This window comes from Cavia porcellus, unplaced genomic scaffold (genome assembly GCF_034190915.1).
Source record: "Cavia porcellus strain 051 isolate PalLab524CR breed Dunkin Hartley unplaced genomic scaffold, mCavPor4.1 scaffold_1, whole genome shotgun sequence".
Taxonomy (NCBI): Eukaryota; Metazoa; Chordata; class Mammalia; order Rodentia; family Caviidae; genus Cavia; species Cavia porcellus.
The window spans coordinates 191,211,383-191,234,436 of record NW_026947484.1 but is presented as its reverse complement, the minus strand read 5'-3'; the positions used below and the strand labels follow the sequence as shown (position 1 = coordinate 191,234,436).

The 23,054-nt window shown below is 35.1% G+C and overlaps 1 protein-coding gene across 3 annotated transcripts in view; it reads left to right on the top strand.

The window, feature by feature from the left end:
• Nucleotides 1-6,112: 6,112 nt before the first annotated feature.
• Nucleotides 6,113-23,054, top strand: part of Zcchc7 (zinc finger CCHC-type containing 7) — a 212,052-nt gene continuing 195,110 nt past the window's right edge. Inside the window, exons 1-2 of one of the 3 annotated variants that reach the window (XM_013153606.3) lie at nt 6,113-6,267; nt 10,935-11,559. In XM_013153606.3, the coding sequence (XP_013009060.2) occupies nt 10,959-11,559 (601 nt within the window). In that variant the 5' untranslated portion in view covers nt 6,113-6,267; nt 10,935-10,958. Of the gene's footprint in view, nt 6,272-6,773; nt 6,959-10,934; nt 11,560-23,054 lie in introns of those variants that run through there. The other 2 variants (XM_013153607.3, XM_003470707.5) reach the window with 2 other exon arrangements.

The following is a 23,054-nucleotide window of genomic DNA, read 5'->3' as shown; positions in this document are numbered from 1 at the left end:
TCATTTGTTTCCATTGATTCTAACATGTGGTACCTTATTATATCTTAATGTATGCGATAGTATAAGCAAGTTTTTTATAGACAAAGAGATAATATAGAAATTGATGTTTGGTTTCTGCTAGCTGGTTCTAAATACTCTGCAATAATTTCATTCTCTTGAATGGTCTCACACTGTCTTGATAAATTTGATGCTATAGTACACGAAGTTAGACTCAAATATTTCAATGAAAGAGTCACTATGGTAACTACTATTAATGTCAAGCTGTCTGGGGGTGAAACACAATGATGGTTAAATTTTTTGATTCTGACCGGTATTGTTCTATTGATACGTTCTTTTTTTTTAGTCTCAGTCTCCCCCCCCTTTTCTTTCCTTTTTTTAAAAAATTAATTTATTTCTTAGTATCTTTTAACTAAGGGAAACCTAAATTAAAAATAGTGCGATAGATTATAGTTATTTTTTTTGTTTCCCTATTAACCTGATTTGAACCCCTGTAGTGTTCTCCACATCTTGTTCTGACTGATTTTATTATATTCTGTTTCGCTTAATAGTGTCAAGTTTGAGGGTATAAGCAACCATTTGGAAGGCAACCAGATATTCTATGATGCCTGTTATTATTTGACTGTTATCTTCTTTGGAATCCTGTAAGCTCTCCAATGTGGTTTTATTGGTCTTATGTACAGTTTTGTTCAATTCTTTTATACTAGCTGATATAGGCTACTCTTTTTAGGATAACAAGAGGCATAATGGTAACCATTGTTGATCACCTAGTAATCTCCCCCCCTTTTTTTTCATTTTATGCTATGTCCATCCTCCTGATCTAACTGACTCTGTTTTGTTTTGTCACATTGGGTTTTTCTTTGGCCCGTCTTGTTTTGTTTTTTGTTTTTTGGCCTTTTTTAAAATCTTTTTTTTCTTTTCCTCTTCAAAGAAAAAGTTAAAAAAACTGTGGAAGTAATGGAAATTAAAATTTGTGATTGTTAGTGTAAAAAAGAGAGGAAGGAAAGTGATCTAAAGGATATAACTGCAAGTTTATTTAAATGTGTAGGATAGAGAACCATATTGCTGAGTTTTTCTTGGATCATTGAAAAAGAACTGACTGCAATCTCACTGTATTAATCTCCACTTTGTATGCTTTAATTTTGTAATCTGGACAGCTGTTTGTAAGATGACAATGTGTGATCTATTAACTGGTGAACTCTTAATGTATGTTTTTTCTCTTGAAATTCTGTGTTGCTTCAAGCCTTTTACTGTCTTGCTTCGTTTAGTTTTGTTTTTCTCTTTAAATAAAAAAAAGATATTCTGTTATATGATCATATATGAACACAAAAATTGATGTTTATTTAGTATTTTTCTATGCATTTAAATATACAAATACCTCTATTCAGGCATGCACATGTATCCTTTTGAAAAAGTCTATCAAAAGTTAGGTGTGAGGGTACACGTGTACAATTCTAGCACTCCGAAAGATGAGGTGGGATGTCAGAGGCTGACCTGGGCTACAGAGCAATTTCACGGCCATTCTGGGCTACTCAGCAAGAGCCTGTCTCAGAAAACCAAAAAAAAAAAAAAAACAAAAAACACCTCTATGATGAGTACGTAATATACTTCCAGTTCAGCAATTTGCCTGTTTTTTTTTTTTTTTTTTTTTTTTTTTGTCTTTTTTGTTTTTATCGGTACCAGGAATCAAACTCATGACTGCCTGCTTGCAAGGCAGGTGCTTATGCCACTAAGCTAAACCTCTAGCTCCCATTTGCCTGTTTTTTCTAGCTATAGAGCCTTGGGGATCTTTCCATGAACTATCCAAGATAGTGTTTCATTTTTTTCTTTTTCAGAAGCATAGCTTTAAAAATAGTACAGATGTGTCCCTGTTTTGTTTCTTATTAATGAACACTTACTTTTCACTTTTCTATTAGAATATTTTGGGATACATTTACAAATATACACTTAGGAACAAAATTTAATTTGTGTGAATGTGTGTGTGTGGTCATCAAACCTAGGGCTTTTGCCATGAATTAAATCTCCAGCTTTCACTTAAAATTTTGATAGATAATATTAAATAATTATTTGCACATACCTTTTCAACTTGTATTCCCACCCACTGTGTATGAGACTACTTGCATATTTCTGATTATTAGTGATGCTGAGCACCTCTGATAGTTCATGGCCTTTTGGATTTGTTCTCTGAATCACCAGTTAGTGTCTTTTGCTCTTGGAAGGCTGGACTGTTAAGTCTTTTTCTACCTCTATTTGCCCAGGCATCTTGCTCCTCTGTAAAGACTTCTCCTTTTCCTCTAAGCAGCCAGCTGTGCTCTCCTCTGCTGTCCTGAAACACTGTCAATTATCCCATACTGAATTCACTTATTCAACAAATATTCTCTCTGAACCTACTATGTGCCTGGCCGTAGGCTGGAAATTCAGGAAATCACTCTGTAGTGATAACTCCACGATGAAGTTCAGTTTTGAAGTGTGCCTTACGCACAGATAAGAGGACAGTGTTGGAGTCACACAAGATGTGATTTAGATCCCAGCTACACAAGGTACTTAGCCTCTCTAAGACTCAATTTCCACAGTAGGGAAATGAGGTTAATATCTTTCTTACAGAGTCATTTTAAGACTAGGTGACAGAACATATGAGGACACTAGTGAGAGCCTGATAAATATAGCAGTAGGCTGTCAGTGAATGAATAGTAACTGGAACACAACTACATGGGGTCAAAATGATCAGTTTTAGGATGTGTTTACACTGGGGAAAAAAGCTAGCTCTCTTTTTCTGTGATCTTAAGGGAAACTTAAGGCTTTTAAAGCTCTTCTCTTTTTCTACTGAAGTTTGAGGCTAGCTTGAGGAGGATAAGCATGGGTAATATGCTTCATTCATTCACATCCTATTATAGTCTATTTCCTACCTTGTCTGCCCCCTGTAACAGGTTTCTGCCCCAGAAAAAACTGGCCCTTTATCCTAAATTCCTTCCTGTCTTCAGCCACTGGAATAAGTGTGGATCACATGATTTCTGAAATTACTATGTGAAGACGTGGAGTGTGCGTACATATACTACTATTCTTAATTAGAAATCAAGGTATCCTTGGACTCCTGCATTTCTTTACATCCATTCTGATGTCATGCAGTTCATTATTTGGGATCATGACATGGCTTTCCTACTGAACTGATAGTTGGATCCAATTCTGCTTCTTGCATCTTAAAGTGGAATCGAGTGCCCTGCTGTCTGCCAGTACTGTATCAGGCAGTATCAGGTGGTAAACATATATACAAAGATCAAATCAGAACCTTTGCCTTCATGGAATTTCACAGACTAGCTGAACACAACTGTAGACTTAATAATTGCCTTGATGGAGGTTTGTCCAAACTGTAGGGAGTCTTGAGGAAGGAATGCCTATTCTGTCTGGCTGACTGGAAGGTTTCCTTCAAACCTTAGCACAGTGGGGTGAGCAGGAGAACTTCACAAGGGCAGAAGGCTCTTTATAGGTAATGGGAATGTTATCTGTAAAGACTCAGATTGAGAGAGCGTAGCATGCTGTTAACTGTTTAGGTATCAGAATGTCAGTGAACAGATAGGCATATGTTAGCTCGTGAAGATCCATTTATGTATGAAGACAACCTGACATAGGTGACTGAAGCATTTTGTGGTGGGAAAGCAATACATCTTTGTTGGACCCATAATAGAAGATGGGGCAGAGTAATTAAGACTATTTCCTAAACTTATAGCTGTTAGCAATGTACTTAACCTATTTCCTTTCTTGTTTTTGTGTGTGAAGTGATAAAAACCACCACCACAACAACAAAAACCTAGTTGGGTGTGATGGCACATGTCTGTAATCCCAATACACAGGAGGCTGAGACAAAAGCATTACAGCAAATTTGAGGCCAGCCAGGACTACAGTGAATTCAAGTCCAGCTTGAACTACATGGGTCCTATCTCAAAAAACCAGAAAAAAAAATTGCTTTACAGTGTCATTGATATTTGAAAGATTGTATATACTACATCAAAAGGACTTAGTCTGCCACTTGATAAAAATCCAATCACAGAAAAGTTAACATGTATTTTATACATTTCGTGAAGAAACTGTCACCAGATGGGGCCTCATGAGGTCTTTCCTAAGAGGAGACTGGCATATCATTTGGCCCTACAGAGTAGGATCTTGATTTATCATTGGAGAAAGAGAATTTTAGGATGCATCAGTGAGGCATAGGTAGAGTTAGAAGGTAAGAAAAAAATAGGGAAAGGACTTGTTTGAGGAAGGGGGTAGAGTTCTATAGGATGACTGGACTATTAACACAAAAGAGTAGTCAGTACCCTACCCGGTGAAGTAGTTGAACCCAGGGCATTTACAATGAGCTTTATTCTTAGCTCCTTTTTATATTTAAGACAGGATCTCACTAAATTGCTCAGATTGGACTCAAACTTGAGAGCCTCCTGCCTCATTGTCGTAGATCGCCTAGAAGTCTTTATGGATTAGACAAAGTGGGTTAGGGGCTGGTTGATCATTATCTCACCTCCAGAAGAAGACATGTCTCTGAGGTCCCTTAACCTCTGGGGGAAGTCCTTATTTGCTTGAGGGGAGAAGTCTTCATTGCTTGAGGGGGAAAAGTCTGTGTCCATGAGAGGATTCTCTTTGCTTGGGCTTGAGCTTGTAGAAGGCCCTGCTAAATATGGCCTTGACTGGAGACTCTGCACCAGCAGGTGAACATTTCTATAAATTTATCTCGGTTTTGTAAGTCATTAAGTGGGATGAGATAGGTTATGTAAACTTACAACTAATAAATTTTGTACCACCAGCTTTTAAGACAGTCCTTCTTTAAATGATATGACTATATGGAGAGCTGACCAGCTATCTAACCCAATATTTTAAGGTACTAAAGGAGATTGCCACAAAACAAAAGCCAAGTTTTGTTTGACTTTTAATTGCCTACTGGGCATTTGGAGGCCCAAAGGAAGAGTCATTTTGAAGTTCCAGACTGCCTCAAAAAAAATTATGTTCTTAATGAATATGTAACAGGTTAAGAGCCAGAGGAGTTTGTACTCCGTCCCTTTAGAGGTCCCTGTGTCAAAACAATCCTGAAATGTCTGTGACTTCTTTCTGTTCCTCTATTTTTATTTGTGTAATGGGTTTTCCAATTTTGCCTTTTCCTAGTACCTTTAATTTTTCCTGTCTAGCACTTGCCGTAACATTGATCAAATTTACTAATTATTTTTCTGGTCAAATTTAGACTATAGTCAAACTATATTCTTTCTAGTTGAACTCTCAGCTCTGTGAGCTTACTCACCTTTACGATTTTACTAAGGATCTGCATTTTCTCGTACAGCTCGGTTCTTAATAGATGTTCAGTAATGTTAGTAAAAAGAAACAATAAAGTTAAATTTACTGTTTAGGACTGTTGTCAGGAGCCAAACAATTAGTAAAATTCCGTCTGCAAAATTGGATAGATGGGTTTACTACGATAAAGTATTTTTTAAAGTGTGAAAAAGAGAACTAAAGCCAGAGTCTCCCAGCAGGTCAGATGCTTTGGGAAGCTTCCAAATGATCAGTTTCAAATACTGGTGTGCAGCTCTTCAATGTTCACGAAGTGTTAACCTGCTGCCTTATTTTTCGGGAAAGGCTGGAGCGCCCCAGTGTGAACCAAGTTCAACTCTAACCTACAAGGTGGAAGGGACCACCGAAGTCACAAACAGCACGGGTGAAGACACTAGACGCCAGGCACTCTCAACAGGACCTTTTCCCTAACTGAAGTTCCTCGGGTCCGCTACCCAAATTGCCCGCAGTAACACTCCCCTTGGCCCCACCGCGCTCGCACGCAGCACGAGGGAGGAGGAAGCCCGAGCCGGACCCCGCCCAGGGAATCCTGGGAGTTGAAGTTTCCTCGCGGGCACCACAGGCGCGCGCGCTCCCCTTTGGCCACGGACACAGCATTTCTTTCGTTCTACGAATTGAAACAAACTTTAGACCATCCTAGACTCAGCCTAGGTTTTTATCAAAAGGAGGTGTGAAGGAGGAAAAGCAAAGCAAAAAAAGCAAAGCAAAAACTTAGCGGGGAAGGCAAAAAGAGCTAACCATTGCTACGCAGGCGCACGGAGGGCCCGAGAGGTGGGCGGAGACGGAAGGACGCCGGCGCAGAGCTGTGTTTTCCCGGAAGTGCCTCCCTCCTCCCGGCTACGCGCGGACGCGGCTTCCTCACCTCATTTGTCCTCGCCCCTCCCCGTCCCTCTCCGCGTTTTGGTTCCTGGTTGGTGCTTCCTGGTCTCAGCGGCGTCAGTGAGTATGTGTGTGACGGACCCCGAGCCTCCCACGGTCGGGAGACCCTTGCCCGCCTTGCGTGCTACCCGCTGGGCTGTGGAAGTAGCGCGAGCCGCCGCGCCAGCCTCCGCGCCCCCAGCCCCACCTTGCTCGTGTCTGGATGCTGGTCCTGGTTCCCGAGCCGCGCGCTGCCGCACGCGGCTGGGCTGACAGGCTGGGGTGTTGGCGTCTCCCTCTCCCTCCACGGCCTGAGGCCGTCATACAAGAAGGCCTGAGCGTCATGGCCCCTGACGGGATGGCCTTTGCCCATTTTACCGACTGCAGCCTTCCCCCAGAGTCCCGCTTTAGGAAGGCGGGTCCGTGAGTTAAACGCCGACGTCCCGCTGCGCGGACCGGGACCCCGGCCCGTGAGGACTTCATAGTCCGGGGCTAACTCCGAGCTCCCCCGTCCGAAGTAGCAGCTGCAGCTGTGGAACCAGCGATTTCGGGAGCGGCGTCCATTCCTGGACGACTTAGAGTTTATTCACCGAGATTCTGTTACCCCTCACGTCCTTCAGCCGACTGATGGCTTAAGCTTGGGGGAGATGCTGCTGGTATTTGGAAAAACTGTCTTGGAGTCCACCAAGTGTGCACCACTGAGTAGCTGGTGCCTGCATCTCTCTCCTTTAGGCTGAATTCACAGTTATTTCAGATTTCAGGATTGAATTAGGTACATATCTTATTTAGGCTGAATTTATGATTAGTTTGAATTTCAGGGTTGAACTAAGAAATCATTTAGGACTTTCTTTTGACTCACTGGTACCTTTTCTATAAGCCCCGTTTCTCCACGAATACATGAGAGCGTTATTTTGATAACTGTCTCGAGTCTGTTCAGAACTTTCGATTACGAAGACTTTGAGAGGACTGTGTATGTATAAGACTGTTAAGGCTTGGGAGAACAGTTTAATATTGCTTTCAAGAGAATGTGAGGGTGTTAAATGAACTGCGAAAGAATTCAATGTGGGCAATGTGATAGTTACAGAAGTAAGGGACTATATGGAAAAAGGAGGATAGTCGAGGGAATGGAGAAGGGTTTCCAGTTTAGTTCTTTCAAAAAGCATTTACGTATTCCATGGACAGCTGGGAATTACCTCAGTAAATTTAACATAATTTTCTCCCCTCAGGATTGTGCCTTTCTCATTTTTGTGATCATCGTTTTACACATTTGGATTCTGTATGCCAGCTATATTTGATTTCAAGTGGCAGTCACACTCGAAAGATGGACAGAAATTTGAATCTTAATATTTAATTTCGTTATCAGGGCCACACACTTAAGAGTGAGAAATGTTGAGAATAAAGTATAGGTGTCATTTTCCAGTGAAAACTGGATTTAAAATTAAGCTGTAGGGCTGAATTGTGCCCGGTGTGTTGGGTTCTATCCCAAACACTGCAAACAAAACAACCTCCCCCCCCCAAAAAAAAAAGCCCTCAAAAAAATCCCAGACCAAAACAGCCCCCCACCACCAAAAAAAAAAAAAAAAAAAAAAAAAAAGAAAGGAAAAAAAGAAAAAAGCTGTGGGTTTTATTTAAATATGCCTGAAGTGGATTCTTATATGAACATCTAAGCTGAAAATGCTTAAATATTTGGAATGATCCAATTGGTGGATTATTAAAGCAGAAGAGTTGCTCTAAACATTGTGTTAAGTGGATTGCAAGAGCTTAGACAAACCTATAAGTTGTCTACTTTAAAAAAATTGAGTGAGTGAATATTGTGGCCTCTTGATGGGAAGAATCTTTGTAGTTATTTTTTTTTTTTATAGCTGTTTTGTGTTTGGTAAGCCATTTTAATTCTTTAGGTGAGTTTCACACGTAGGTGATATTTTATGTATTTGTTTAGGAACCATCTTTTTTAGTCATAGAATTGACACAGTCTGAATACCAGCTTGGGAAGTGCTTGGATAGTGAACTGATAATCTAAATACGTGCCTTGCCTTCTAATTAAAGTGCCTCTTTTAAAGTTTTTATATACCAGTGAGAAGCAGAGTGGATATGTGTGGAGTGAATTTAGGTGCTAGACACAATGAACATGTAACAATATCTGAAATTACTTATTTTAAAATTTTTATTTTAGAATCTTAGTGAAAAAACAAAACCAGAAATAAGAAAATTTTAGTGAGGTCTGACTAAAAGTCAGAAAAATGTGAATGACTTCTAGTTGTGTTTTACTAGCTGCCTAATTTTGGAGAGGTCTTGTTACCTCTTTGGACATCAGTTTCCTTTTATAAAAGTCCATTAAGGAGGCTGTGTGAAATAACTCAGAAGGTACCTTTTGGGATTTAAATGTTTAGGACTTTCATGAGGACCTTCTGTTATTAGGTGAAATATACTTGGGAATCCTGTGCAGTCATTGAAAAGCTGAGAAAGATTTCTGAATCAAGGTGTATATGTATTTTAGAATTAATTTATCATATATATTTATATTCATCTTCCAGTATACTTTTTAAAAAAAAAATGCAGTTGAATGTAATTAAAGTAGTAACATAAACCAAAACAGCCTGAGGCAAACCTTAACCCTGGCATATGTAAGCTATATAAATAGAGGAGCTGAGTTTCGCCTGAGCACAATTTTCAAGTACAGAAGTACAAAATCCTCTTAAAGGCCATAGGGGCTAAATTGTTAAATTCGTTTTTCTACATTTCAAGGAAAGAGATAAATCCTTAGACCCAAGGAAGTCAGTTTTTATTATGGCTCTGTAGTTTATTTTTGGCATACATTTACAGGTGTGCCTATGGCTCTATTCTTAATCCTTTTCCTTTGGGATGGCTCCAAGAGTAGTACAAATTTGTAACTCTGTAATTTAGCTCTTTAATTTTTTTCTGTACTGCACTGGAATTATGTTTTATCTTTAGTCCACACTGGATCCTTCAGGATGGATCCAGTGAGGATTTTGAAGGAAACATAATTCCTTTGACTTCTTTTAGAATTAATTTACCTATTAAAGTAAAAAGGAATGAATTCATTTTTCATTTGAATTCCTCTGAGGCTAACATTTCAATATAAACTGATAGATGCTATGAACATTATTATTCAGACAACCACATTCAACTTCTATGACAATAAACGTACACCACCCTGAAAGATAATTCAACAAAGAGACAGATATTTTGGACCTTTACCAAAAAAAAAAAAAAAAAAAGGTATTAAGAGTTGTTTTCTTCATTTCTGTAAAGCAAAAAAACCCTGCAGCTTGAATTTAGTGCTTTTGGGGTTCTTATTTATTTATTGGATTATTTGGTTCTGTCACAGAAAATAAAAACAAGAAGCCTACCATCACAGTCACTAAATCCTGACATTTGGGACAGAAAATTGGGAAACTAAGAAAAGAACTGTTCTTGAAAGACTAAATTGGCATTGTTAACTTTTCTAGGGTATCCTTAATATTTGAACAAATAACTTTTCTGAAACTTATTTGATTAGTGTTTCATAAATTTATAATTGAAACTCCTATACAGATTTTTGTTTGATATGAGAACTTCTTCTTTGGAATAGTTGCAGACAACTGATATTTGATTGTAATTTCTATATTGTAGGAAGCTGTTAGACTTACCAGGCCTGAAGAGCAAAAACTTGATGATATAACTCATGTACTCATTGATTAAGTCAGCATATATATATTGGAGTCTCCCTAAATATTACCTTTAGCTTTGGTATCCATTTGTGTAACAAAGTGCATATGGTTCCTGTCCTTCTGAGGTTTGTGAAATGTGCTTCTGGGTCATTTACATTGAATAAGTAATTAGAAATATGATGAGTGTTTTGAAATATAAAGTGCTGTGGAAGCCTATAACAAGGACACTTAATTTAGTCTGGTGGGAAGTAATGTTAAGTGAGTTGTAGGATGAGCAGGATTTAATGGTGCATAGTAGGAAAATGAAATGTTTTTCTTTTGCATGTATTCCCAAAGCTGGGAGTTTTACCTTAATTTTATGTTTTAGTAAGTTTTTATTTTTTAAATATATTTATAGTCAATATAGAAATAAAGTTTTATCAGAGGTTTTTAGAAGACTATTCTTTTGGCCTAGCATTAGATAGTTGTGAGATTAAAATTTTTTTTTCATACTGGGGATCAAACCCAAAGGCCTTGCACATGCTAGGCATGTACTCTGCCACTGAACTATACTCCTTTGCCTTGAGATTAATTTTTAAATGGGGAATTAACATCTACATTCAAACAGAAATACAGTGGTGGCTTTATGTTGTGGATTTTGGTCAGAGTTGATGAAGTAATATTTCTTTATTAAGGATGTGTTTGTGAAAAGAGGAGATACAGAACTAGAACCAAGGAAGAGATTAGAAGTAAGTGAAATAGCAAGAGACACTTAAAATCCCTTTGCAAGTCTTAACATTTTGGAGAACAAGTGTTCTCTGTCAAGCAGTAGATCATAACCTGTTCTTTCCCCCTATGCCTGTGAATTATTTTCCCATTAATAACTATAACTCAATTTATTGATAGTAATTGAGAGGATGATGTTATAGTAATCATAACAATTTAGAAATCCATGGAAAAAAGATATAAGGAAAAATGTATTTTAATGTGTCAGAGAAAAGTAATGAATTTTACATAGAAGTTGATTCTGTAGGGTGAAATGCACTAACCAGACAAAATGAGCTTTTACAATACACGATATGATTTTCTCTTTTACAGAATTGAGGTCCCTGACTTTCCATAATGTTTGGTGGCTATGAGACCATAGAAGCATATGAAGATGACCTTTATCGTGAGGAATCATCTAGTGAACTGAGTGTTGATAGTGAGGTGGAATTTCAACTCTACAGCCAAGTTCATTATGCCCAGGATCTCAGTAATGCTATCAGGGAGGAAGGTCTTGAAGAAAAGAACTCTGGGAATTCTGAGTTGAATACTGAAGTACATCAGAACTTAATTGTCCTTTCAGATAGTGAAGTCATACAGCTATCAGATGAATCAGATGTCATCACTTTGTCTGATGAAGATAGTATTTATAGATGTAAAAGAAAGAACATTAGAGTCCAAACACAGAAAAAGACCAGAGGTCCTCCTGCTTCTCCTTATTCTGATGAGTTGGCCGATCAGAAATGCAAACAGGAAATTGAGAAGCCTAAACCTGAAGAAAGATCAGGTGTGACCCAAGAAGTCATGGTTATAGAGGTCAGTTCAAGTGAAGAGGAAGAAAGCATCACTTCTGAAAGTGAAAACGTGGAAAGCTGGATGCTACTGGGGTGTGAAGTAGATGAGAAAGATGATGATATCCTTCTCAACCTTGTGGGATGTGAAAGCTCTGTTACTGAAGGTTAGTATCATAGGGCATTTTGGAAAGTAGTATCATCTTTAATAAGGACTGCTTTTCCTAGACAAATGACCAATAGGGTCTACTTTATTTAATTTTTCACTTTTGATATTATTTCTCATGAAACTCTCTTACCAGAGGCTACTCTATTTGGTGGTCTGTCTGAACATCAGAAAGAATATGTAGAGTACCAAAGACCTTCCTTTTTCTATAAGCAGATTTGTAGCTACTTTTTTCTATTTGGCTAGAGCCAGTTGTGGACCTGAAATCTTAGTTTCCTTCTCTCTCTGCTTGATACAACAGGTGAGTACTGTATCTCCATCTATCTCTGACATTGCTCTTGTACTCAATTTGGCACTCTGCTGGGACTGCCTTTTCCTAAATACTTTGCTTTCCCCAGAATTAGCAATATAGTAAGCATAGTACACAGGAAATGTGGAATTAGTATTATAATTTTAGAAACTAATTAGCCAGTAAGAAAAATATGAAAAGCTGAAAGTGTAAAGTAGATTGCTGGAGAGAATGCAAATTCCAGCAGTTACCTCACGGAAGATTAAGATTTTGGCATTAGCTTTGTTTCCTCTGTCCCATGTAATGATCTGGTTTTAAAAAGTCATTCCTTTACCAAGTCTCTTTTCTTTGTTTTCCACTTTGTGCATAATGCCAAATTTTTTGGAATGGTTTGTTACTCACTAAAGGTTTTGAGATACCCCTTTACTCATGGTGCTTTACTAATGATTTAAAACCTTTAGTGGAGTGCCGGGGATTTAGTTCAGTGGCATAAGCACCTGCAGTGCGAGGTCGTGAGTTCGATCCCTGTACCACAAAAAAACAAAACAAAACAAAACCTTTAGTGGTGCTCTGCTGTTCTCAGAAGAAATAATGACATTGAATGTAGATGTAGCTCAGATCCCCAGGGTATAACAATCTTTACTTAAGGAGTCAGACAGGAAGTTATTTAGGCTTCTAGGTTCTAGCATCTCTTAGCTAACTATTCAACAAGGCCTTTGTGTGAATGCAACCTTATGTAATACCTAAAGAAATGGGAGTGACTTTTCTAGTAAGATCTTATTTACAAAACTGGTGGCTAGCATAGGCTGTATTTTCCTGACCTTAGAATTTGACAGCAAAAAGAAGATAGAATAGTTATTTAACACAGAATCAAGACAAGATATTTCCACTCCAAGCTTACTACTTGCAAGGTATTGTTGGCAAAAGACAGGTTTCATTTAAAAAGGAGACATGTAGTAGCGTAAGCTTATTAATTAAAGTTGTATTGTGTAACTATTGGGTCATTGAAAGGCAGCCTTAAAGGAGCTAACCTTGAAAATATCCTAAGAGGGAAAGAATAATTGGCAGGGAAACTTGGGAAAACACTTATTTCAGACTGGAGAGTTGGAAAAGACTTGGAGGTCAAGGTGTAAGAGTTGAATTTTGAAGAGAAGGACTGTTGGTGAGGTTGGAGTGCTGGTTTTGGGTGAAGAGAATAGCGTGTACAGAAGCGTAACATAATGAAAACAGTGAGTTTCAGGATGTACAAGTTTGAGATGGTAGTTGGGAGGTGAGGGATTATAAGTGCAGTAAGAGCAATAGGGTCTGCTTTTAAAGTGCTAAATCTATGACCGTCTTAAGTATTTTGAAAATCCTGGAACCATTGAAGGATCTCAAGCAGGTAAATAACATGTTTACGTTTCTATTTTAGAAAGGATTCTAGTGACTATGTGAGGATGAATTGTAGAGTTTGCAATTTTCAAATGGGATGGGTGGATGGGATTTCTTTGTAGTAATCTGAACTGAGGTAAGTAGTTGTAGGAGGAATACAGTATTATACAGCAAGGAGGAAATGGATTTAAGGGAGAGCTTTCAGTGGGGAATATGGACATAACTTATTATTGGGTAAGAGATCAAAGAAGTTAACGATCATTTTAAAGTCATAAATCTGAGGAACATAGAAGAACAAGTTGGCTGTTCTCATTATAGAACAAAGGTTTCTTGGGGGGAAAATTGAAATACTGATAGGAAGGTAAGAGGCAACTGAGCCATGTGGAAATGAGGATTCTAGAGGAAAGAAGTGAGTTTAGTAAGATATCTCTTATAGGATTAAAGAAAGAAAGATTAGTAATCAGGTATCATAAACTGAGAAAACAATGTTAATACAATATGTTGTGATATGAAGAGATAGTAAACACATCTATTTTTGAACTACATTTTTGGGGTTTTTGTATTTATAGAAGTGGACATAACAAAATTTCTTTTAAAGTGTTCAGTTCGGTGGCATTTAGTACATGTGCAATGTTGTTTTGCTATCACCTCTGTAATTTAAAAAATTTTAGTCATGTCTAAAGGAGATCAGGAACCCATTGGGCAGTCATTCCCCATTTCCTTTCTCCAGTTTCTAATCACTAATTTGCTTTCTGTCTCCGTGGATTAATCTGTTTCAGATATTTCATGTAAAGTGAACCATGTAGTATGTACCCTTTATTATGTCTGTCTGGTTTCTTTCATTTAGCATAATGTGTTAGAAGTTTGTGTACATTATAGTTTGTATCTGTAATTTTTCACTTTTAAAGGCTGAATAATACTCCTTTGTCTGGATTTACTGTGTTCTGTTTATTCCTGCATTTGTTGTGGATGTTTAAGTGTTCCCACCCTTTCGCTATTGTGAATAGTACTGCTGTGAACCTTTGATTAGAAGAGTTTAAACACTTGCTTTTAGTTCTTTGAGTTATATACCTGGAAATGGTAATTTGTTTTAACTTTTTGAAGAACTCTCAAGTACTGAATATTTAAAGTTGTAAAAAGATAGTTTAAGTTGCTCTGTTTCATTGAAGAGACAAAGTATAATGTACACAAACAAATAAGATTGGTAAATTTGAGATAGTACATAAACCTATCGAGGGTTATTTTGTATTTACTCTTACTAAATTTGTAGTAATGAGTGTAGCAACACTTCTCATTCTCTGGTAACTTTAGACTCACCCCTATCATTCCAGTTTCAGTGAAAGCTTACATATTTGTTTTGCTTTATGTAGATAACATACAATTAGAAGGCATTTATTTCTTTGCTGTTCTCACTGTAAATTTCCAGCACATTTCTCATTTTACGATTTGAAGTTCCATTAAGACCATAAGAATGTGATACGTACTTGACAGAACATATATCCTTCCTCAGTACTTACAGTTATATGATGATGACTCTGTCCATAATAAATGCTGTACATGTCAAAACATAGGCTGACAGTGCTTTAGTATGTTTGGCCTTCAGCACTTGTCTACTAAGGAATGTAGTTTGTTTCTAAGGTCTGGGTTTCCTTTAGCTCCCTCACCTCCTCTTTCCCTCCCTTCTTTATTTTTGCTCCCCCTGTTCTTTCCTGAAGGTGAACCCAGGGCCTTGTGCATGCTGAATATGTGCTCTGCTTTTTAGAGAACTGTGCTTAATCTTTAATTTGTCTCTTGTTTTTCTTTTTTGAAGTCCCAGCCTTTACTTTATTATCCTCAATAAAAATGACTTGCAATTTTCTCCTTGGGGCAGGGTGGATACATTCTAAGACCCTAAGATGCCTAACGCTGTAGATGAGACTGAACACTTTATATACTGGTTTTACTGTGTACATTCATGTCTATAAGTTTAATTTATAAATTAGGAACAATAAGAAATTAACACTAATGAAAACAGTTATAGCAGTGTCTTACACTCACAAATTTAATGCTTTCTCTATTTTACTACTTATTTTATGCTGTGGTTTTGCAGTTTTGATGTGTGACAGTTTGAAATTGACAGCAAAGCTACCATAAGGTTTTTTCCTTTTCATTTTTTTGGATAGAAGATACATTTTTACTGTGGATCTTAGCAATCTCACCATACAGTTTTTTTTTCTATCATTAAATCAAGAACTTCTACCTTTTCACTTTAAGGAAACACTTTACATTTTCTCTTTGTTATAACCCTAATTGCCAGCATTATTACCCTTGAGTTTTGGGGCCATGATACACGTAAAAATGGTTATTTGAACACAAGCACTGTGATGCAGTAACTTTTGATCTGAGAATTGAGATGACTACTACATGATTAGCAGGTTATACAGTGTGGATTTGCTGCATTCACATCAGAACTGGTGGAGCAGGACAGTGCAAGATTTCCCCATACCACTCAGTAGTGCATGATTTAAGACTTGTGGATTCTTTATTTCTGGAACTTTCCATTTAATATTTTTTATGAAAAATGGTTGTCTGTGGGTAATAAACTATGAAAAAAAACAGATAAAGGGGCACTACTATATCGATTGAAAAACGATAGCACTTAAAGATGTACCAAAGGAAAGCAGCATGTTTTTAAATTTGTGAAGGAGTCTCAAGGGTTCACTTGCATAAGACTACTGAATGATAGGGAGAGACAGTAATTGTGTTACCAACTATAGAGAAGTAATCAACTTATTTTCCTGGATCCAGAAAGTATAGAATTACCTATAATAGTAATTGTTAACTGTTATGTTTTATTATTAAAGTCTAAAAATATATAAAAATAATGTTATGAACTCTGCATATACTGGCTTCAACAATTATTAATTTATAACTAAACTTCATATCTGTAGTCAACCTCCAGAGGGCTGAGATTCTAGGCATGTGCTACCATGCCTGTTGCAATTCTACTTTTGTATATAAAGTAGTGTTCATTTTTATATAGTATTGTTTGAAACTAAAGTGAGATGCTTTCATTAAAGTGAAATTGTGATTTTTGAAGTTGAAGTAAAATTGTGGCTTTTAACAACTTAGAGCAGTATTTTAACTTTTTATGTAAAACTTCATTTCTTTTGAAAATATGCACGTAGAAATTTTAGATATAGTTTTAAAAAGTGATGCAGTCATCTAGAGGCAGTTACTGAATCCTTGGCCCATAGTAAGTACTCAGTAAAGACTTGATAACTAAAATTTTAGTAAAGTGGGTTGCTTATTTAAATTTCACTTTTTCAAATATGTCAACATTTTATTTGCTTTGGGTCTTTACATATGCTGTTCTTTTCTGCTTGGATTCATTTCTAACTTGCCTGGCTAGTGCCTGTTACTCCCTCAATACTCAATTTAAAGTTACTTCTGAATGAGGTAATGGTTATAGGATCTCAGTTAGTGATAGTTATTAGCATCTGAAGTTGGCTAGCTGTGATTTTGGCTTTTTTTATTGGTTAAATAATATGTCTTATTAATGTGATAAAGCTAAAATGAGACCATGGATAGACTTAACGTAATAGGAAAATATGTTGACAACATGCATAACTACAAGATAGCTGCTTGATCATTGTGTCAAACATGGACTTACCAGTTCCCCTTGTTTTTTGAGGATTGAAAGTTCTCAGCTTTTGTCTTTTTCTTTTGAACCCAGGTTGTTTTTAAACATGTCGCTAGTTTAGTGCTTTCTTTAAATACATTTTATTTGGTAGCATTTTGTTATCTAATAGTTTACATTAGTTTAAAATCTTAAAATAGATGTAATAAAGTGGTGTAATAAAGTGACTTAAGTCACTTTACCATGAAGATGTTAGAATTTAAGAATTGCTGTGCAGTCCCTGTCTTTAGAGACTTTAAAATGTGTAGCAGTATGGAAAGTTCACTGTAATAATAGATTTAAATACATTTCTACAAATTTAAAAGGGTACCCTGGCACAATGTATAATCATTTAGGGTGAATGTAGTAGACCTAAAAAAACAAAAGGTTGCTATGGATATACAAAGTATATGACTGAACTGAAAAGGAGCTCTGAGCTTTGTATTACATGATAGGATTTAAAGTACAGGTTAAATACAGGGACGAATAGAAGCAGATACTCTTAATACAAACAGACTGTGGTCCCATAATATTTACCTATAGCTAGATGTGGTTAAACATTTTAATAGCATATGTTTTCAGAAGCTATCTTATATATGTTCAAAACGCTATTGGAAGTTTTCTTTGGTCATCATTTTCTTCTATTATTTTCTGAGTGTTTCTTGCTTCTTTATTTCTTTTTCTTTTATAATGTAATTGGATATTTGGTGCAGCTTTACAGAAGGTAGGACAGGTCTCTCCTTTGGACCAGGTTATATACATTAAAAGGACATGCTCAGTTGTTTAAATCATATTCTATGCAAGGTTGATGAGGTAGAGCATGTTTAAAAACACAACTTTTACTCCATAAAGCTGTTGGTTTTCCTTGATAGTTTTTTGACTCAGGAAGCAGAACCCTTTTTGTTCGTGTGAAAGCATTAATAAACTATTTGCAGTAACTTCCCCTGTTTTGCTTAAATTCATTAGCTCATTAGCTTAACTTTTATAAATAAAATTCTTGAGACATCTTAGACCTCATAGGTCATAAGAATGGGTTGTCATACTTTTCACTGATGTATAGTTGAGTGTGTTACCTTACATTTAACTTATGGCCACATGCTAGAGTTCCAGTGACCAAGAGTGTCAAGCTCCTTCCCTAATGTTTTCAGCTTTTGTAAGCGTGTACTACACAATTCCTAAAGCTGCTTTTGAGCTGTGTCTGTAGTTGTAGAATGTCACAAAATAACACTTAACTGTTGAAAGGGTATCTTTTTATTTAATTTCTAGTTAGCATAATGGCTTGAGTTGTGTTATTCACTGTACCATGGTGAAGTTGTCATAGGGAGAGAAGAAATAAAAATGTTCAATTTCAACTTACTTGTGAATGGATTAAAGTTTGAAAGCCTTTTATGACCATTGTTCAGTAGGCTGAAAATCTTATTAAAAACCCCAGAAATGCCAAGGCAACTTTAGGTTGGATTTTTAGTAACATTTTGGAATGTTGGTACTGTATGTTGCTAATTTCTGTGATTTCACTTTAGATCAGCACTTTAGGTATATATTCTTCCAAAGTCAGTTCATGGCTTTGAACCTAAATTCATTTATAGTAGCTTTTCTTTTCAACACTGTGAAGTACCAAGAGGTAGAATTAATTTTTTTTTACATTTCTTTTAGTAACTGATTAGATTTTTATCTGAGATACACTAAACTCATTAGAAATTCCTTAATCAAAAAATACCATGACTTATTTGAAATAATGATTCATTATAGTTGTCATTAAAATGTTACCTTATCTACAGGTTTGCATTTTTTATTTTGTAATAAAAGCATAAAATTAGATGGACAACATTTTCATTCTTGTCAAGGAAACTTGAATCCTGATGTCTTTCTGGGTGAAGAGTTTTTGAATATAATTTTCATGTAGCTATTTGCTCTAAAAATAGTTTACTGAATATAATTATCATTTTCTAAGTAGATTAATTTATAGACAGTGTGTGATCAGAAGGTAGAGGTGAATATGAATGACACATGATTAGGTTGTGAAACTTTTTCAGAACTATGAAAAGAGACTATTTAATTCTCTTTCCCTTAGACTATTCAGTTAATTTCTGTATGTCCACATGGAAAATTTTAATTTTAAGACTATCTTAAATTTATCTTAAGTTTCAAAATAATTCATTAATTTCTTAAATGTTATCTTTGTGGTTAACATATAATAGTGAAGTCAAAGTGTTGACCCAATGGAAGTTTTCAGTCAAAAAATTTTAATCTCCCAGTCATAGTTTTTCTTTGCTTTACTTTAAAATGTATTGCTTTACTTTAAATGTATTGTCATGGTTAGCTTTTTGGCATTTTGAGTTACTTGCTCTGTTGTTGATAATTCTACTTAATGGACAAATAAATACTAAAATTGAACATCATATGTAAGATCATATTTTATTTATATAGATGTACTTATGAATAACTAATGGAATAGATTTAATTTGGTTTTTCTTTTGAGTCTTGATGCACTAACATTGGCTCTGGATAGAGATGTAATTCTAGGGATGAAATTTATTTTTGTAATATAAATTTGAGTTCAGAATATGAAGTAAATTAAATTTGATTTTTGATTTCTATGGCAAATTCTTACCTTAGTATTTCACAGTTTTGAAAATTAGTTAACCATGGATTTGAGACAGCATCTGTTCTTATTTGTCTCTTCTGCAAACACATTTTAGGAAGACAGCTTGAATCCATGAAATCATTTACTTTAATTGTATACTGTAGTTAACTTACAACTGCTCTGAGGTAATGAATGAAGGTTAAAAAACTTAAGAGCTACTTATTAAGAGAAACTTTTTATTGGCAATTCCTATGAATACATCACATTTGATTTTGCTTCATAACAAAGTGCTTTTAACAGAATTATCTACTTTAGGTAGGAGGAGCTCCAACTCTAGAAAACTTCAATACTCTTTCCATATTTGTGTAGATGAGGAGTTTTAAGGATGTAGGAAATAGTCTGGGTATGGTTGATAAATGAGATTATTAAAGTAATACAGATAGTGGTTTTAAAAGTTAAGTGAGGAATTCAGAAACATAGCAAATAAGTTTAACTGAAGGAAGGAGATTTTATGTAAAAACAGGAGTGTGTGACCACATTAATCTTGTTCTGTTAGTCCCTATACTGCGTTAGCCACTTTTTAGTGTTAAACGGTCGGATTTAAACATAAATGAGTTTTTGTCAGTTATCTTTAGAAACAGCATTGCTTTCCCCTTATTTAAGGAGAATTTTAATTGCTGATAAAAATTTTAGTGTGTTTAGTGTATTTGAGAGATTACCTTAGTGCCATACAACTGAATATTTTGCTCAACATGCATTGTCTTTTATTCAATCCAGCTCTTTTGGTTTATTTTAAAAATGATGTAAATTTTGTGGTCAAAGAAATATAACAAATATTGCTATAAGTGTTTTGTACTAATCATTTTAATATGGTGATAATGGTTTTTATGTATATGAAATACTTCCTTAATGTGCTTCATAATATCCAATTTAAATGTTTCTGAATGTATGGGTTGCTGGTAAAAACCCATTAAGTACATGATCATGGAATGTCTGTATTTGTCCTTAATAACATGACTTTTTGGATTGTATTTATGTAGTTTAGAAAATTTCCTTTATCAGATTGTACAGTACAGATGTCATGGTTGTACCACAGATCACCTAATTTTCAAATGGTGTTGGTTAAACTAACTTTTGAATGTAGTTCTTCATAGAGTAGTCAGGACTAGTGTTCATCTGTACCACTTAGGTTAACATAAGCAGTGAGGAGTCTTCTTCATTTTAAAAAACGTTGTTATTTCTTTAAAGCTATTTAAATACAGAACAGATTTATGAAACAAGTTTCTGAAGCAGTATTAAGCCATAGGAATCATTTTTATTTATTCCTTTGCATATATCATGTACATATGTATATTTTGATAAAATGGAAAACTTCTTTATAGTATAATGCACATACAGTTACTGCTTGTTTTAAAAATTAATAAAACTAATAAGGTTTCTTTAGAAATTTCAAAAGATCTTTAGTAGTATACCTGCAACTTCAGCAGTCCCTTTTCATCTATACAGATTTCCTTGCCTATTGTGGTCGTTTGCTCTAATTTAAATTTCCCAAGGCTTTTGGCTTGCAGACTTGGTTTTCTGCAAGAGTGCCCATGCTTACATGGTCATATATTCTGGGTGACTTTTCCACTTTCTCTTTTCTGTTATTTTGTTGATTGCTAAATTGGAAGAAGGTTGAAAAAAACAAAACAAAAACCTTGTTTCTTTGTTTTGATCTTTCTTCCTTAGCCCATCTATTTGCATTTTTTTGTTTCGTTTTGCAGATTGGGAAGAATTATTGCATGGTACTTAGATCCATGGGGACTAGCAGAGAAAAACTAATTTTGTTCTTGGTTTTGTTTTCTTAATAACAGTAGCAATTTAATTCTTGAGCCATTGAAATGGTCAAAAGATATGCATAAAATTGGTGGAAAATTATTAATCCTGAAATTTTCTATTCATGGTCATTTTGCTGTTGGGACAAAAGTGCTATTTTATAGTTGAACTGACTTAATATTACAAATAGTAATTAGCAGTAAGTAGTACTGTTACAAATTTTTAATTTAAGTATTGTTTATTAATATTAAAAAGATTCATAAGAAATCAGTTGTAATTTGACATGTGATTTCTTACATTGAGTTTTTGGTATCCATGGTGTGTATATATTCAAATAGACACATGAATATACATTTGATAGGCAACATTTGTACTTTGGCCAGATGTTAAAAGTTTGTTTCTTCTTACAAACATGCTTCTCAAATGGGAAGAATTTTATTTTATGTAACACAACTTTCTGATGCTGAATGTTAAGTGCTTAGATAAGTATTGTGGTGCTTTAAATATTAAATTAGTTATTGGTAAAAGGGGAGAGTATAGACATTTAATCTTAACAGTTCACCCAAATACTTTTATTATTATATGAAGACTAAAATGTCAATATAATTAAAACTGCTTCTACTTTACAGTTGTTTTGTAAAGAGGGTATAATGCAGTAACATTTAACTGAATTTAATTTTCATGAAACAAGGAAAAAGGGTAATGAAAACTGATAATTTTAGGTTTTTTAAAAAAATTGCTTATACAGTGCAGAAGTATTTAAAATGCTATTTCTGAATATCTGAGTACTTTGGGAAAAGGAGCAAGGGCAAGCATTCTGTCTGTTAATTATAGGTTTTTTTCTTGTTGATTTTAGTGCTCTTACAATATTTGATTGAATTATAGCATTTGTGAGTCCCAAGTAACAGCGTTATTTTTGTTTTCTTTCTTGCTACTATAGTTGTTGTATTTCATATTTTGATTTCTATAAAATGACTTAGCAAGAAAGAATGTATTTGAAAATGATCAAGCGTTTCAAAATAAGAATAAAATGTGTTTTGATATCTATTAGCTATTGTTTGTTCATGGCAACTAAAATAATCCTTTAAATTTCTACTCCTTGATAAGCTATGTAGTTTCCATTTATTTTTAGCATTATTTTCCTTCTTTCTGATTAGTATTTTAAAAGGTAATTTATAGAGTTTACACTTGATGGTCACCAGTAATTATTAACCCAGTAATGTTCAAAATACATTTATAATCACATCAAATTAGGATGTAATTTGTGACATGGAAAGTGATACAACTGTAAAAGTTAAAAATAAAAATAAAGGCTAGAACTTTTACTCAAAAATATCTATGGAAAATATTACTAGTTTTTAAAACTTACAGCACAGATTTTACTGCGTATGGCCTTAACTGGGAGAACACCGTAAAGCTGAACTTGAAATTTGTTTAGGAAAATACTGAAGTACTTTTATACTATGAAAAAAACTAAAGTGCTTTTATGCTATGAAAAAACTTCACAGTTGTTCAACAGCTTTTTCTTTTGAAAGTAATGATTACTTGTTGCCTTTTCCAGTTTGTATTTGAAATTCTTGTAGAGTTTCCTTTTTGTTCTTGCTCTTTTCTTTTTCTTTTGGCAGTTGGTAGAAGAGTACTATTAAAACTTGATGGCTAACATGTATAGTGACTATTAAAAGTATAATGGGAATATTTTTCATATTTTTTTAACACCAAATAATACTATGAAGGTAAGCCAGTGAGGGTTAAATTACTTTGTGTGGTTTCAGAAACATT